The 18,611-nt window shown below is 35.7% G+C and overlaps 2 protein-coding genes across 3 annotated transcripts in view; both read left to right on the top strand.

Moving 5' to 3' along the window:
• NDUFA5 (NADH:ubiquinone oxidoreductase subunit A5) overlaps window positions 1-18,611 on the top strand; it is a 306,556-nt gene that overhangs the window by 146,556 nt on the left and 141,389 nt on the right. The gene's annotated exons all lie outside the window — the stretch shown is intronic.
• Window positions 1-18,611, top strand: part of WASL (WASP like actin nucleation promoting factor) — a 122,173-nt gene that overhangs the window by 92,265 nt on the left and 11,297 nt on the right. For both annotated transcript variants that reach the window (XM_069087119.1, XM_069087120.1), the window contains exons 8-9: window positions 38-191; window positions 16,173-16,699. In XM_069087119.1, coding sequence (XP_068943220.1) covers window positions 38-191; window positions 16,173-16,699 — 681 coding nt within the window. The remainder of the gene's footprint in view (window positions 1-37; window positions 192-16,172; window positions 16,700-18,611) is intronic.

Here is an 18,611-nt window from a genome sequence, read left to right as displayed (position 1 = left end):
TATATTTTGTAATTGACCCTGGTTTTATCTTTTGTAGCTGAATAACTTAGATCCAGAATTAAAGAATCTCTTTGACTTGTGTGGAATCTCAGAAGCACAACTTAAAGACAAAGAAACATCAAAAGTTATATATGATTTTATTGAAAAAACAGGAGGTGTGGAAGCTGTTAAGAATGAGCTACGAAGGCAAGGTAATATTTTATTTCTAATTTAGCAGAATTTCTCTTTGCTCTGCTGAACTTTTTGGAGCAATTGTCATGAAAGTTATGAGATTATTCATATAGTTTCATTTAGCCTATTTAGCTTCTTTATTCTTCCTTCTTACTTATCTGGTTTTAGTTTCTTCAGTGTTTTTTTAACAGGAAGAGAAAAAAAGAAAAGGAGCATTTGCTTTTAAAAATTCTTTAGGAGAAGAAATCTGGCTATTGATTAAGATTTTGGACTTATTGTGGGTCTTAGCTTACTCTTTTATCACTATTCGTGATACCTCAATATCATCGTGACATTAGTTTCACTGACTGCTATTAAATGAAAAGTTACTGTTTTTAAAGTCAGGGATTTCTAAAAACATTTGCGAGGGTTGGGGGGGAGGCTCACACTGAAGAGAAAAAGCGGACTGGAGAAGAAGAAAGCAAACAAAATCAAGAAGGCAAGTGAAAAGAAGTCGGTTGTGCCTATCGAGGTGTTAATGTGAAGAGAATAACAACTTTAGAGTTGACTCCCCCCAACCCACCCCCAGACATTTTGTTAGAATACCTTCCCTGGGAATTGATCTGGCAACTATGAAAGAGATCAAAGTGAATTTTGCAATGAGCAGCATAGAATGTGTGGAGTATTTATCTTTCTGTCATATTCGGGTAACTATAACTAATGTATACTCAAAGTGTGGACCTTTCTCTCTCCTGAAAGAATATCTAGAGCAGGGACTCAACCATTTTTGTGTTATAAACCTCTTCTCAGTCTAGCAAAGTGTATACATCCTTTCTCAAAGTAAAATTTTAAATGCAAGAAATAAAACATGTAGAATTAAAAAGGAAATCAATTATATTGAAATAGTTATCAGCTTATTTTAAAAAAAAGTTACAAACCTCAGATTAAGAACTCCTAGGATAAAGGAACATTCTCCAGGTCATCAGAAAGAATGAAATGTTTTTTACAAAATGGAAAATTAACTTCAAGATGAAAACAAGAAAGAACCCTGAAGAGACAGAAGGAGAATCCTGACTTGTGCTACAAGCTAATGGATGGTAGAAGAATGTAACAGAGGAAAAGGGGGAAAGGACCACCAAATTCAACCATACACAGGGATAGCAGAGAAGGAGACAATAATGATTACTACAGCAGCATCAACTCCTAGTTAGTACTTTAAAGTTTTCAAAATACTTTCTATATATCTTACTATTGGATCCTCATGACCATTCAGGGTAATGTGGGGGCTATTATTGTGCTGATTTTTACAGGTGAGAAAACTGACGTTCAGAAGTTAAGTGGATTGATCTACAGCTAGGAAGTGTCCGAAGCAGGATTCTAGTTCTTCCTGACTCCAAATCTAGCATACTCTCTTTCCTGCCGTGTTTTCTCCAAAATAGTGATTGTTTGTGACTCTCTTTTGAGGAATACTGAAACAGCTTTGTCCAGTAAGAGACAATTTTGCTTTCTGGGATCATATATTCAAGATATGACCAAGAACTTCCCCAAACTTTTCAAACCAAATGATTGCTACCCACTTTTAGTGATTCACTTGGGCACAAGTGATACAGGCAGAAAAAATGTAGAATAAATTGCTAAGGATTGCTAAATTGTAGGCAAGAAACTTAAAACCTTAGAGTAAGGAGTTTCATTTGGCATCTGTGAACTTGGGTTTTTGTTTTTTTTTTCATTTTTCAAATGCTTTATTAACTTCTGATTTACATCATTCATTTCCACCAGATTTTGAGTTACAAATTTTCTCCCCGTTTTTCCCCTACCCACCACCTCAAAATAGCAGTCCCACAGGATATCCCCTCCTCCAATCTGCTCTCTCCTATATTTTCTCCCATACCCCTTTCAACTTTTCCAGTAGGACATGGTGGATCTCTATGCCCCAGTGCCTCTATATCTTATTTCCCAATTACATGTAAAATAGTATTAATAATAGTGTGTATATATATATATATATATTTTTTTTTTTTTTTAAACATTTGATTTTAAAATTTTGAATTCCAGATTCATTCCCTTCCTCCCTTGTCACACAGCCTTCCTAGGAAGATAAGCAGTTTAGTTAAGGTTGTACATGTGTAGCTAATGCAAAAAAACAACATAGTAGATATATTGTAAAAGACTGACCATATTTCCTTCCCTCCTATCCCACCTCCCACTTGTTCTATTCTCTACTTTGAGGCTGTCCCTTTTCAAAAGTGGATGCTTCCAACTTCCCTCCCCTCTCCCCAGCCTGCCCTCCCTTCCATCATTCCTCTTCTCATCCCCTTCCCCCCAAACTCCTGTAGGGTGACATACCCTATTTAGTGTGTATGTCATTCCCTTCCCAAGCCAAATTCAATGAGAATGAGGTTGACCCATTCCCTTTTGCCTTCCTATTCTTCCCCTCCATTGTAACCATTTTCTCTTGCCTCTTCTATATGAGATGGTTTATCATTGTGTCTCTCCCAATCTCCTCTCATTATATTCCTCTCTCACCTCTTAATTTCACCTTTTAAGTATCATCCCTTCCTATTAAATTGGTCCTGTGCGCTCTATCTATGTATACCTGTAAACATATATACAGACATTCACATATGTATTCACCCTCATACATAGACATATATATATATATTTCTATTCCCTTCAACTATTTTCATACTGAGAAAAGTTTCATCAGTTACAATTATTGTTTTTCCATGTAGGAATGTTAATAGTTCAACTTTGAGAAGTTCCTTATGATTTCTTTTCCCTGTTTACCTTCTCATGCTTCTCTTGCTTCTTGTATCTGAATGTGAAATTTTCTATTCAACTCTGGTTCTTTCATCAAGAATGCTTGAAAGTCCTCTATTCCACTGAATGACCATATTTTCCCCTGAAACATGATACTCAGTTTTGCTGGGTAGGTGATTCTTGGTTTTAACCCAGCTCCTTTGACCTCCGGAATATCATATTCCAAGCCCTTTGATCCCTCAGTGTAGAAGCTGCCAGATCCTGGGTTATCCTAATTGTATTTCCACAATATTAAAATTGTTTCTTCCTGTCTGCTTGTAATATTCTCTCCTTAATCTGGGAATTCCAGAACCTGGCTATAATATTCCTAGGAGTTTTCTTTTTGGGATCTTTTTCAGGAGGTGATTGGTGGATTCTTTCAACCTCTATTTTGCCCTCTGGTTCTAAAACATCAGGGAAGTTTTCCTTGAACTTCCTGGAGGATGATTTCTAGGTTCTTACTTTGATCATGGCTTTCAGATAGTCCAATAATTTTTAAATTATCTCTCCTGGATCTATTTTCCAGGTCAGTTTCTTTTCCCATGAGATATTTCACACTGCCTTCTATTCTTTTATTTGTTTGGATCTGTTTAACAGCACCTTGATTTCTCATAAAGTCATTAGCTTTCATTTGCTCCAGTCTAATTCTGAAGCAATGATTCTCCTCTGTGAGCTTTTGAGATTCTTTTTCCATCTGACAAATTTGGCTTTTTAAGGCATTCTTCTCCTCATTGCCTTTTTGAGCCTCTTTTGCCATTTGAGTTAGTCTATTTTTTAAGGTGTTATTTTCCTCAGTCAGGCTGTTGACTCTCATTTTGTAATTTTCTTGCATTGTTCTCATTTCTCTTCCCAGTTTTTCCTCCACTTCTCTTATCTGCTTCTTAAGGTCCTCTGTGGCCTGTAACCAGCTCGTATTTTCCTTTGAAGCTTTTGGTGCAGGAGTTCTGACTTCACTGTCTTCTTCCTGTTCCATGCTTTGCTCTTTTTTGTCCCTAAAATGGGAGGCTAGTGTTGGAATCTTCTGTTTGTTTTGTTTCCTTTGCCTGATCATGTCGGCCCTCAGTCACTTGACCCCTGGGCTTTTTGCCACAGTAGGACTCTGCCACTGAGAGGGGAGCTTTCGTCCCAAACGCTGGGGTTTTTTCAGCTGCCATAGGTATTAGTTGGGTGCCCTCTCAGAAGCCTCCACACACTCTGGCAAGCTGATCACACACCCCAGGACCTCCACCCTAGACTGCAATCCAGATCCAAGCAGATTAAAGGAAGAGTGATTACCCCTCAGATTGGTCGCTTGGTCCCCCTACACTCTGCAGGCCAGGAGTTGAAGCTGCCACTTGGCGCTGGCTGGCTGTGCCGGGTGTCTCAAGCTGAAACACTCCCACTTATTGGGTCCCAAAAGTCCAGACTGCACTGACCTCTCACTTTGTCCTTTGTATCTATATGTTGATAATTCTGGATTGCAACAGCAGCTGGTGATCTGGGGCCCCCCTCTGGCCAGAGGCTGGTCAGGCCCACCCTGCACTGGGGCTAAAACCTCCAGCTCCCAGGCCTAGACTCAGCTCCCAGAGCGCTGAGCTGGCCGGTTCCTGCCGGCCTGCGGGGCTGTCCTCAGTGGGAGCTTCTTTGTGTCATTTTGTGGGTTCTGCAGCTCCAAAGTTTGTTCAGAGTCCCCTTTTTACATTGACTGGGGAAGGTGGAAGCTGTAGCCACTCAGAGGTCCTGCTTCTACTCTGCCATCTTGACTCTGCCTGGGTTTTTTTTTAATAATTGTATTTCATTATAATTAGTGTTCTTTGTAATTCTTATTTTATTAAAACATTATTCTGAGAAAGACTCAATGACAGAAAATGTTTTGAACCACTGCCTTAAGTATATAAAAGTAGCATTTTGATAATTCTGCCAATCAAAAAACCTTCTAGAGAGAGGAAGATTTGAGAAGTGAATAGATGGTTAAAGAGGTGATATCTAAGAATCAGTTTTGGATTTCTGATCATGGCTTACAATAAAGATAAATAATAAAGGATAGCAAGTACATAAGGATGAATAAGATTGTATTTGCCTGGATTCTTACACACATAATCAAATAGAAGTTAAACTGAAAAGGAAATGAGATAAAGACTTTCTATCCATATACACCAAGATAGAGATCATAGAGAATAGCTCATTCTATAAGAAATAGCAGTATGGAAACCTACAAATTCAGGGAAAGGATCCAGCAGTAAAATCTGTGGCTTCAGAGGATTATACACAAAATATGAGTTATAATCAGCTAAACTTGGCATTACAATGCAATGAAGCAAATTTGATCTGGAATTATGAAGTAGTATTTTGTGTTAAAATACATTTATGAGGAAACTTCAGAAGTGGGCAGCACAACAGAGAAATATTGAGTTGGAGACAAATGGATGAAGAAACAGAAGTGATATTTTCAAATAGAATATATGACTTTGGAAAATTGCAGAGGTCTGACACAGTCAAACAACTAGCATTTATTAAGTGCTTACTATAGTCTGGTTCTATGCCAAGTGCTGACACAAAGACATTATAGATAGTAATGATGGAAGACTTGTGCTTGGACATCAGTTTAATATTCCTTCTCCCCTTCCTTCCCTTAATTACATCATGGTATCTTGGAGTTTTGGAGAATAAATTTCAGAAGGCTCAGAGAAAGGATAGATAGGATTTCATGATCTCAAATTCTGTAGAGACAGTCAATCCAAAAAGAATGGGAAACCCTCAAGAATCAAATTCTGATCATACTGAGCAAAACAATTCTGAGGAGAAGAAAAAAGAAACATTTTCTAAGAATGTGTGACTGCTACTTTGAGTGGATAGAGTGATAATAACCAGAAAGGGAAAAAAAAGGTTCTTTCTTTGTTTTTTTCTCCAAAGAGTGATTTTTGGAAAGGAATAGATAAAGTCAAAGGTAGTTATTGAACATCTAGAAAAGAAAGTGTTATCACAAAGTTTGACACGTGATTTCATCAAGAACAAATCATAGCAGACAAATTTCATCTCAGACAGGAGTTCTAGTTACAGTTTACCTATATCTTAGGTAAGCATTTGACAGTACCTCATGATTTTTGTGAGAATGATGGAGAAATTTAAGCCAGACAGGTGTATTTTAAATTCATTGAATGATCAGACCTAACAAGTTATCATTAATAGTTGAATATCAGTATGACAGGTACTTTCTTGTAGAGTGCTCTAGAGATCTGGATTTGACCTTGTGCTTTTTTGGGACATCTTTTAACAATGATTTGGCTATTTCAGGTACCATATGTGAATCCAACTACAAAGCATTATTTACTGAAACAAAGGCAAACTTAATTGTGGATACTAGTTGCACATGGGTAGTCTGAGACAATATAAATAAAATGACAGTGCTGCCAAAATTAACTTACTGAGTTGTCATACACAACTATAAAGCAGTGGTTTTATAGAACTAGAAAAAAAATCATGAAATTCATATATCAAGAGTTTTTAAAAGTCAATCTAAATTGAAGTAATGAAAAAAAAAGTGGTGTGGAAGGGTCTTCACAGCACCAGACCTCAAGGTGTACTACAAAGCAGCAATAGTCAAAACAGTTTGGAGTTAGAAAAAATAGAGCTCAGTTAGTAGAATTGATGAGGGACACAACCTAAAGAGACCTAGCCTGGAAGACTAGAAAGTGACCTATCAAAGGGAAGTATAGACCAAGATTTCACCCGTTAGACAAAGTCACACTCCAGGTAGGTATGTGACTCAGGGTGAGTGACATTGTAAACAAATTAAGAGAAACAGCAACAAGAATAGCATTTTATAGCACTTTAAGATTGTAGAAAGCTTTACAAATGTTATCTAATTTTATTTTCACAATTCCTCAAGGGGAGAGGTATTATTATCTCTATTTTACAGGTGAGAAAACGGAAGCACACAAAGGTCAAGTGACTTACATAGAGTCACACATCATAGTTCTTCCTAACTCTGAAATCACACACTCTCTCCACTTTACCACCTAGCAGAAATGAGTGACTTTTCACCTCTCTGGATGAGAAAAATTCATGACCAGATAAGGGGATAGAGAGTATTACAGAATATAAAATGGGCAGTTTTGATTATGTAAGTTAAAGCAGTTCAAATTAGAAGGGAAAGAGGTAACTAGGGAAAAAAATCTTCTCAGCAGGCTTCTCTGATGAACTTCTCATATCAAATATATACATATATGTATGTATATATGTAATATTACATTATATTAGGAGTTGATTCAAATTTATAAGACAGAGAGCTATTCACCAATGTTAGAGGATTTGAGTTGGCAGTCTTCAAAGGAAGAAGTTCATACTGTCAATAGCTACATGAAAAAAATGTTCTATATCACCAGCAATTAGCAAAATAAATTAAAGGATCTCTGAGGTTTCACCTCTCTTGTTGGATTGTCAAAGATGACAATAGAAGGGGGTGGCTAGGTGGTGTAGTCAATAAAGTACCTGCCCTGGAGTCAGGAGGACCTGAGTTCAAATCTAGCCTCAGACACTTAATACTTAACTAGCCATGTGACCTTGGGCAAGTCACTTAACCCCAATTGCCCTGCCTTCCCCCTCAAAAAATAAAAATAAAAAGATGACAAAAGAAGAAAGTGATAGAGAGGCTGCAGGAAAAGATCTAATGAATGCACTGTTGGCAGAGCTATGTACTGGTCCAGCCATTCTGGAAAAGAGTTTGGAATTATGTCCGCAAAGTCACAAAATTGTGTGTTATCTTTTGACTCAGCAATACCAATAGTAGGCATATACTACAAAGAGATTAAGGAAAAGAAGACAAATATTTATAGTAGCTCTTTTCATCCTTGTCAGAAACTGGAAACTTAAGAGGGTGTCCTGCCTATTAGAAATTGCTAAACAAATTACACTATGTTAATATAATGGAATATTATCACTGTATAAAAAATAACAACATGGTCATTGTCAGGGAAAATTGGAAAGACCTCTATGAATTGATGCAGAGTTGAAGAGAAATAGGACGTTTTATATAGTACAAATAATATCATAAAGACAAACAATTGTAAAAGACTTTAGAATTCTGATCAATGAAATGATATCACAGTTCGAGAGAACTGGTGACAAAATACATTATTCATCTCCTCCCAGAGAAATGATGGAAAAAGAGACATATTTTTGGATATGGCCTATATGGGAATTTGTTTGACTGTGCTTATATATTATGGGGGCTTTCTTTTTATTGTTCATTTATGAGGGAAGGAGAAGGAAATAAATGTTTGTTAATCATAAAGATAAAAGTAAAAGTTTTTTTTACTGATTCAGATAAAGATAGTCCCACACTGCCATTTTCTCCTTTTTTTTTTTTTTTAAAGCAATCGGGGTTAAGTAACTTGCTCAAGGTTACACGGCCAGTTATTTCTGGGTGCGGTGCTGAGTATCTGAGTCCGGGGTTCGATCTCCAGGTCATCCCAACACTGGAGCCGGTGCTCTTACTCGCTGTGCTACATGGCTGCCCCCCTGCCCCCCATTTTCTCAGCCCCAGTGATCAGCCTAGAGCATTTTTATACTCCTTCCTTCATGAGACATCACAGCCTGGGCTCTTCCTCCCAACTCCTTCATAAAGCCAAAGCTTGGAGATGTGATCTAATTGTTTGTATGCCCTGGTTTTCAGTTTTGCAAATGAAAAAGCAAAGAGGGACAGCCAACATAATGGATAACAGTGTCAAGGATCCAAAAGATCAGGTTAGAATATTGGGGGGGGGGGGAGGAGAAAGTATTTATTAACTATTTACTGTATACCCTGCCAAATACTGGGATACAAATAAGAAAAAAGTAGTGCCTGCCTTCAAGGAACACATTCCAATGGGGATAACACATAAGGGAAGCTAAAAAGTGGGGGGCGAGGGGACAAGGTTAAAATATTCAGACAGGAATAGTGCCAGGAGAGAAGCAACAGTTTAATGGCCTTGAGCTCTTCATGAGGTCATGGGCAAAAACCCACCAGTCAGAAAAGGGACCACAGGAGTGGCAGCATCTTCAGGATGAAAAGATTTTTGGTACAGTAGTGAAAGACTAGAGTTAGGAGCAGAACTGAGAGAAAATTGTGGTTAAATGACCTGGACTTTTCATGACCATAGTGATCCCAAGGAAGAAATTCATTAATCAAAAAGAGAGGGCCAGAATATCTCTTATGAGATGAAGTTTAATAGGGATAAATGTGAAGACACTTAGATTTTTTAAAAATCAATTTTGTGAATCCAAAATGGAGGAGATAATGATTTAGCTGTTTCTCTGAAAGTGTTTTGGGGGTTTTATGGGCTCCAAAATCAGGATGAGTCAACAGTGATATATAGCAGCCAATAATAAAAGCTAGTATTTATATAGCACTTTTAGGTTTGCAAAATACATTGCAAAATTACCTTATTTTAGATTCACCACAATCCTGGAATATAGATGGTATTATCCCCATCTTATAGGTGAAGAGCCTGAGACTCATGAAGGTTAAGTGACTTCCCCAGGGTCAGATAGCTAGTAAATGTCTAAGGAAGGATTTGAACTCAAGTCTTTTAGAATCCCATATCCAGTGCTCAGCTCTGCTGCCTGTGTCACCTATCTGCCTAGCTGAGTCTATCTTGGGTTTCCTTAAAGAGGCATCATGTCCAAGACTAGAGAGTCCCACTGTAGTCTTCCCTGGTCATGCCAATTCTGGAGTGTTGTATTCCGTTCTGTGGTTCCATAATTTAAAAAGGATATTGATAAGGTAGAGGATGTTCAGAGCAGATTGATCATAATGGCAAAGACCATCAAGATCATGCCATATTGAAGACTGGTTTGTAGGAACTGGGGATGTTTTATTTGGTAGAAGAAGACTTTTGCAGCTGGGGGCAGTTGAAGATGTGGATATTATAATATTACGACTGTCTGTAGGTATTTGAAGAGATATGGAAGAGGGATTTGACTTTTTTCCTTTTTTGGTCTCAGAAGGCAGACCTAGGAGCTATTGATGAAAATTACAGAGGGGCAAGTTTTAGGCTTGATATAAGGGAAAACTTAGTAACAGTCATCCAAAAGCTGAATGAGATGCTGAAGGATGTAAACCTTCCACTTCCCCTTTAACTTAAACACAAAAATGAAAAAAGGAAAAGAAAAAAACATTGCCCTGTACACAGCAGAACATGAGAGGACTCAATATAAAATAGTAACTTTCCATTTCAAAAAAGCCTAGCTTTTCTTCCTTGTAGGTTTTTTTCCCTTGCTGTGCTTTTTTTCCCCTCCTTCCTCTACCCACGCCACCCTAAAGAAGGCTACAATTAAGTGCAGATATATATAGATATATAGATATACATACACACACATAAATATATATATATAAACATTCACATATGTATCCATGTAAGACTCTACTGTGCTTATTTCCACTTGTTACTTGTTTCTCTGAAGGTAGGTAACATCTTCATAGGTACAGGTTCTTGTGATGTTTTTCTAAATTAACCAGCACATCATTTCCTACAACACAGCAAATATTCCAACCCAGTTGCATCTTATCTGAGAGATTGTCTTTGAAAGTTTTTTCCCAGTTTTCTGCATTTCTTCTATTCTTGGATGAATTAGGTTTTATTTATACAAGAAAGTTTTAATTTAAAGTAATCAAAATTATCCATTTTACGCTTCAGTAATGCTCTTACTATATAATATAGTTTGAGGTCTGATACTGTTGAATATGCTTTCTTTACATCTTTTTTTCCCTGATTTCTTTGAAGTTCCTCACCTTTTGTTTTTCCACATGAACTTTATTTTTTTTTTTAGTAATTTAATTGGGATGGCATTAAATTAGTTAGGTAAAATTGTCATTTTAAAAATTATATTGTCTTAACCTACCTGTGAATAATAAGTATTATTTCAGTTATTTAGATATGAATTTATTTGTAGAAAAAATGTTTTATGTTTATGTTCATATAGTTCCTGTATCTGTTTTGTCAGGTATGCTCTCAGGTATTTTTCACTGTCTAGTTATGTTAAATAAAACAGTATTGAATAATGTTGCTGACGCATAGTGTAGTTTCCCTCTCTCAATCTATTTTAGCTTTAACTTTGTCTGAAATCATAATTACTACCCCTGCCTCTTTTTTACATAATAAATTCTACTCCTGTCCTTTATTTTATCTCTCTGTATATCTCTCATTTTTATTGTGTTTCCCGAAAGCAACATATATTGTTGAATTCAAATTTTGTAATCTGCTATCCGTTTCCATTTTATGGGTAAATTCATCATATTCACATTCTAAGCTATAGATACTTGTGTATTTTCCTCCTTCCTGTTTTTCCTCACTATCCTTCTCACCCTATTTACCCTATCCCTAGTGTTATAACTTCATTTTTACTGTTGTTGCTACTTTATTAGCAGTATGTTCCAAAAGCTTTGTTAAATGTGTAAGGTAGACACATTCTATCAAATTATCTTTGCAAGAAGGCAAAATTATATGTTTGAGGAATAGCTTTAAGCCCAGTACCAAGCCTTTTGTGATCACAGGAAAACCTCATGAAAGAAATGAAGTGTTGATTTTCTTTTTAAGGATTTACTCTACACCCCACCCCCACCCCTGCCCAATACCCATATATTCTGGTGGGAAAGTGTTTCCTGGACATAGAAGTAACATGGAACAAAGCTCGGGTGTATATTGGAGAAAGAGAGCAAATTAGAGTAAAGAGAAATTGGAATGTTGGTAACATTATTGTGAAGAATAATATAAAATTGTTGAAGACCAGTGGAAAAGTAGCCTGAATGCTACTCTTAATAATAGGGTTTCAAAAAGTATAAAAATTATTCCCAACTATTTTTTAGTGTCTATGAGTTTGTATAGAGTTAAGTCACTCATAAAACAATCTGTTCTATAGGTCCACCACAGTGGAGTGGTATGTATATGGGCTATTTCTTTACCTAATGTCACTAAAATAATGCATGCTCTGGTATGTTTGTCCCTCAAGAGGCAGTGTTCACCATCACTTTCCCAAATCTAGTTTTTAGTAAGTTTTATTCTCTGCTTAAGGCCAGTGGCTCCATAGATTTCAAACTTGAAGAGACTATGTTTATGAGAATTTCCAATTAATCTACTAATGAGAAAATACTTTAAAGTATTTGCATATATCATTATATTTAGAGATAGCCCTTCACAAATTCAGCATGATTTACACAGGTTACATAAAGTATACTTACATTTATACAATATGTCTAAAATTCTAATGAAGGTAATTATACAGTCCTACAAATGCCAACCTTTATTTCAGTGTGCATGAAAACGAATAGTTTTGCTTTTGTGTTATCTGTAATTCTAACAGTTTATCTGTCATAGCATGTGTTTTACTTTTGTTTTCATGTTATTTTGAGTGTTTAAATAGTAATTCTTTAATAATTTCCCATTCCTAGTATACCACATTTCTTTAAGTAAGGATTATGTTTATAAGATGCATTATTTCAAGATTCTTTGTGTTTATAATTATAATTGGAGTTTATAATTGTAATTCTCAAAATTTGGAGAATTCCTATAAGCAAGTCTCCATCTTGGTACTGAATTTAAATGAACTTCACCTATCTTTTAAAGTATTTCCACTCTCTTTATTTCTTCCATGAGTAGTATCATTGAAAGGCATTTTTCCCAGTTGTCTTCAGTCTTGTATTTTATTGAACTTTAGTAATAAAAACGATTTTTGTTGTGATTTTTTAAATTTACTTTTCATTTCATATATTCTTTGTTAAAATCTGAGGTACACTTTTATTCAGTTTCTGGTATACAAGCTGACTCTCTTTCTTTTAGTGGTACAGTTTTGAAAATCCATAAGGCAGTCAGCCTTTCTCTTGGTGGTATGTAACTTTTGTTTAGCAAAGTTCTCTTGCATGCAAAAATGATTAACCTCGTGCCAGCAAATTTTTAACATTGTTTATCTTGGTGTATGGCATGTGTGTTTTGGGGGTTTGACTTCCTCTATGAATACTATGCAAACCACATACAATTTTTGTAGTTGATTTGTTTTCCTATGTATCGCTCAACTTTTGATTTGTAAGCAAATACACTTTAAGAACACAGTTTTCATGATTGTTTGGAAATATCTACATTTGCAAAATATTTACATATGTATGCAAAATATTTAGAAAAAAATTTCATTCCAGAAGGTATTTAGAAACCTTAGCCTTTTAAAAATTTATTTTGTTGTCTTAAAAATAATTAAAATTTTCTGTTTATATGAGTATCACTAGGTGGGGCCCAATACAGTAATGGAAAGTTTTGCCATTTGATTATTTCATATGATTTTTATCATCTATTTCTTTAGATAGTTTAAAAGAGTAATTTAGTGAACTTAGAAGTTATAACTTTGATTTCACATATCTAGAGTACTGGAATTAGTTATTAAATTACTTATTTAAAATAAATATTCTCCTTATAAATCCTAATTAAATAGTATATGTACCTTAATGTTAAGTCCTGATACAAAAGTTGATGTGCCTTTTTGGTACTCCAGCCTAAAACTTATTTTGAGGGAGTATCATGCAATTGCATTCTGTCTGTATGCTGAATGTTGTTGATAAGTTTCAACTAAAAATAATATATAATTGACTTTTCTAAACTCTGATTCTGTGTTCAAATAGTAATAGGAAGCCAAGCATCATAAAATATTTTCTGCATTTCCAAATGTACATGAACCAGATTATGTTTTAATAGAATGGAATAAAAGGAAGACTGCCTTTCTCCAACCTTCAAAGGTTGAACTGAGCAAATTTTAAGACCTTATCCTTTTTTAGTAATGAAGCCAGCATCTAGCACATAAAGATTTTATGAATCCATAGTCTTTGGTTATATCCAAGGGGAAATTTGTTTAAATCTCAGGCTCTTGATTAGTTTCATATCTATAATGAAACAAAAAGACCATCTTAAGACAAATGTAATATAAAACTTATTGAAATATTTAACACAATATTGAATTAAATTACATTTTTAGGATTAATTGGCACTGTTCTGTTGATCCAGGAAACATAGACTGCCCTCTGCTTCTCCCTCTTAGGTGCAGATAGACCTATTTGTAAGTTTCTGTGCCTTTAGCAAGTCTTCCCCTTCAAATAGGGGTAGTAAGAAAAAATACCTCTGTATCAGCCTCTAGACTAACAATATGGAACAAAAAACTAACCCTGGGCAGATGTATACTTCTGTCCCATGTACTATGGGGTAAAAAAAAAAAAATAGAGACTATAAAATTTTATATCCTTGACTATTATTCTGTTTGAAAACAGCTTAGTTCCCCTATCTATAGGTTTAACATATCTTCTTTTTTACAATTTAGGTGAATTAAGAAAAACAGTTTTCATATGTTGAAAAGTAACCTTTCACTTCTGTGTAAGGGTAACAGTCTCTGGAAACTTTTTTTTTATCATTTTATTTTTCTATTCAGCATTTCTAGTTAGAAATTATTTGTAATAAGTATATTGAAGAATAGATAGGGATGCTCAAAATGCTAGTATCATCTAACCCTATTTTACCAACATTATTGGGGTCTATGCTTTGACCAGAAAGACAAAGTTTTTTTTTTTTAACAAAATCAGTAATCTGAGATGAAACCACCTTATATTAAATTGTGCTTGTTTATGAAATAGTCTTTATTTTCTGGTTCCAGTGGATCAATTGAAAAAATCTGGAAGAAATCTTTTTCTTTTTGAAATATATATTTCCATGGGAATATTTATCAAAATTATTTATGGTATAGTAGCATAGTTTGAGAAAGTTTTACAGTAGCATAGTTATATTTTATTCATATCATGATGCAGCATGCCAGGTAAGATAGGAGCTTTAATGTTATTGGCAATTTTGTGTCAGTAAAAAAATCATAATATAGAATGGCTAAGGCTTTCATCATAAAATAAATGTTAATTTTATGGTCCAATACTGTTCATTGAAATAGTACTATTTTTCCAAAAAATCTTTAAATTCTTGAGAATATAATGGGGATTAGGAGGGAAATAACTGCTGTGTAATTTTGATACTGTTTCATTTCTCTCACAGAAATTTTGAAACTGTCTTTCTATTAAGCAACTTTTTTTTCTTGTTAGATACTGTAGAACCTCAGAACATAGCTATTAATACATAAATGTAGGTTTACTCTCAGTCAGATAATGTCTTTTGAAACAGAAAAGCCTCATTTTATAGGCTCAAAGGTGGTCTTTCTCCTGCCCCTTAACATTTTCTAGAGGGATTTCCCTGCGCTTGATTTCATATGTCTAGTTAGAGTCATTTTTATGTGATTTAATTGAATGGACAGAATCATGGTGCAGTAGAAGAGAAAGCATGGTCTCTGGAACCAGAGGACTTGGGTTCAAATATCTAACATTAATGCATCCCTCTTGTGTTACCTTGGGCAAGTCTTGTAGTGCCTGAATTTCCCCATCATAAAATAAAGGGGTTGGACTAAGTGGCCTCTGAGGTCCCTTCCAGTTCTATATCTGTGATCGTGAGGTGTGACTAGTCTAACTGTAATAGATGGTTTGGGGAAGAATTTTATCTGGTTTTGTTGTGCACAGACCCCGTTAATTTGTAATGTGTTAGTTATTTAGAGTCATCATACCTTTGTTTACATGAAGAAGAGAAAATTTTAGGTGGGCAAGTAAACCCTTACCTATCCATTGGAAATACTGATCTTCTTATAGAAATACAGAACAATAGATATAAGAGAAAAATGAGGAATTTTAATGGAAATTTAATGAAAAAAATTTAAGTATAACAGCTTTTTAGCAATATAGCTTGAATTGGTGTGAATGTAAATAAATGCTTTTTGATAAGATATTTGACATTTAATTCTGAATACAAATTGACTCTTACAAGAAACCAAATGGTTTTTGATACTTTAGAGAAAAGGAGAGAAGTAGATTACTTTCTTTTAAAAATACAATTTTTTTTTACCCATTGACCTAAATGTTTCATATAATTAATACTTTTATTTTAGACTTGTCTAGTAAAGTTTTTTTTAACTGCTAGTCCTACTTAAAATTCCCATACTCTAGCTTCTTTAACATTGTGGTAAAAAAAAAAAAGTAATCCTTAAAATTAGGCAAAATTCAAATTTTAAAGAATCTTCTTTCAGACAGATATCTATAAATAAGAAGCAGAAGATTTTCTTTTCTTTAAGTGCATGTTAAATGAGAGAACTTTTTCAATATGTTTATAAACATCTTTTCTTCTATTTTAATTTTTTTATTTTAGCACCACCACCACCACCACCACCATCAAGGGGCGGCCCTCCACCACCACCACCACCTCCACATAGCTCAGGCCCTCCTCCTCCCCCTGCCAGAGGACGAGGAGCTCCACCCCCGCCACCTTCAAGAGCTCCCACAGCTGCTCCACCACCACCACCTCCCTCTAGGCCAGGTGTTACAGTCCCACCACCTCCTCCAAATAGGATGTATCCTCCTCCTCCTCCAGCCCATCCCTCCTCAGCACCTTCAGGCCCACCACCACCTCCTCCACCCCTCTCAGTAGCTGGGTCAGCTGCACCTCCACCTCCACCACCGCCACCTCCGCCTCCTCCTGGTCCCCCTCCTCCTCCTGGCCCAACCTCCGATGGTGACCATCAACTTGCGGCTCCTGCGGGAAACAAAGCAGCTCTCTTAGATCAAATAAGAGAGGGTGCCCAGCTAAAGAAAGTAGAACAGAACAGTCGTCCAGTGTCCTGCTCTGGGAGGGATGCACTTTTAGACCAGATACGGCAAGGTATTCAACTGAAGTCTGTAAGTATCAGTGTTATTTTCGCTTTAAATTATTAGTGATATGTCGTTTTTCGGTTGTTTAACTGTTGTTCTGAAATGCATTTCATGAAATTACTTTCTCATAAAAAACTCTACAGGAAAGCTACTTAATATGCTAAAATAAGCCATTAAAAAGGCGGGAAGTTCTGTGAGCCTTCCAGGTCACCAAATCATTAGCTAGGCAGTAGTTAAAAAGGATAATGTAATGAAAATGCTTGAGAATAATTGAGCTAACACATGTTTGAAAAACATCTTGTCTTCAGAAGGGATCTGCACATGACTTGATGACCTACCTTCAATAATAATAACAATAATGATAATGATAGCTAGCATTTATATAGTACCTATTCTGTGCCAGACACTGTGCTAATAAGCACCTTTTACAATTGTTGTCTCATTTGATCCTCACAACCCTAGTAGGTAGGTAGGTTGGTAGGTACTATTTTATCCCAGTTTTACAGATGAGGAAGCTGAGGCAAACAGGTTAAGTGACTTGCCCAGAGTCACCCAATTTCCTGATTCTAAGCCCAGTGCTCTATCCACTGCACCACCTCACTTGCAAGTATCCTATAAGGTCATAACTACTCCAATCACAATTCTGCATGAACCCCCCAGAGAGTTCTATCTTTGATGTCTAGGCCACTAATGGTTCCCAATTTGTTTGGACCTTCTAAAGCCATGGTCTCTAAAATTTGTTGAGCAACTCCTCCATCAATGTCAATTTTAGAAGCACAGTTCCAGACTAATAATACTCAAAAGTTTGTCTAAATTTTGGTTTGGCATTCTCAGAATTTGGTTTATTCTTCACAAAGTTATTAATACTTAAAAAGTTATTGAGGTGACTCCAAATGGCTTAATTTAGTATATATTAAACTTTTTTTCCTATACTGAAAACTTTTTATTATGATAAACTTTTTTTATTTTGAAGGTAACGTTTTTTCTTCTCAGTCACTAAGGCTTTGTATGTAGGAGAAAGTGTGTGTACCCTTATTTCTTTGGGTATTTTTGTGTGTATTTTTCAGTACACGTGTATATTTTTTCATACTTATTTTGTGTCTTACACGAGCTTGTAAGCTTTCCTTATAGTGACCCTGTAAAATGTGTGGCAAAGGTGATTTCCTGATGATCACATAGTTAATAAGTAATAATAATAAAAGATAGGATTTGATTGCTGATTATCTACTGGAAACGTCTAAGGGATGACTTGATAGAAGTTGAAGAGGTTTGGATTATAGTCATTTGGCTAAGAATTGTCATAGTCCTTGTGAAAAACAGATTGTAACAAGAGCAAAAGAGACAGGATGTTATAAAAGAAAGAGTACTGGACTGGGGAGCCCAGAGATCTGAGTTCAGCACCCGGCAAGTGACCATAGACAAATCATTTAACAAAAATACTGACTCACATAGCTCTAAAACCTACAAAAGTGCTTTCCATATATTATCATTCATTTTCTTTGAGCTTCAGTTTCCAATAGCTTTACTTGTGCCGCCAGCCTTGTAGGATGTTGTCAGGATGACACTTTGTGAATCCTAATATGCCAGAGAAATGTAGGTGGTTATTGTCGTCATCACTCCAGAGCTTACCATCCTGCTCTTAAGTCTCCTGCCTTTTCAAACCTGCCAAGTCTCTCTACTTTAGGCCCTTTCCCCCACCCTTCTCCCCTTTTCTGTTCTTTCTCATTGCTTTTACTGTCACTTTGGCCTCTTATCCTCTTGGTCATCCTTGCACCTTTCATTATCCCCTATTCTAGCTGTCAATCATATTTATTATTTATTGTAGTTAGCAGTCGTCCTTTCATAATTTTAAAGATTTGTGGGTGGTTTATATTTTTCTTATAAAAAAATTAAGTTCAATTCACTGAACATTTTTCAGTGCCTGTTATATACCAGGTAC

This window comes from Petaurus breviceps, unplaced genomic scaffold, assembly GCF_028583685.1.
Source record: "Petaurus breviceps papuanus isolate PSGF00001 unplaced genomic scaffold, PetGlider_PUasm1.0 181, whole genome shotgun sequence".
Lineage (NCBI taxonomy): Eukaryota > Metazoa > Chordata > Mammalia > Diprotodontia > Petauridae > Petaurus > Petaurus breviceps.
The sequence above is the reverse complement of the archived record's forward strand: the minus strand, read 5'-3'. Positions and strand labels throughout refer to the sequence as shown.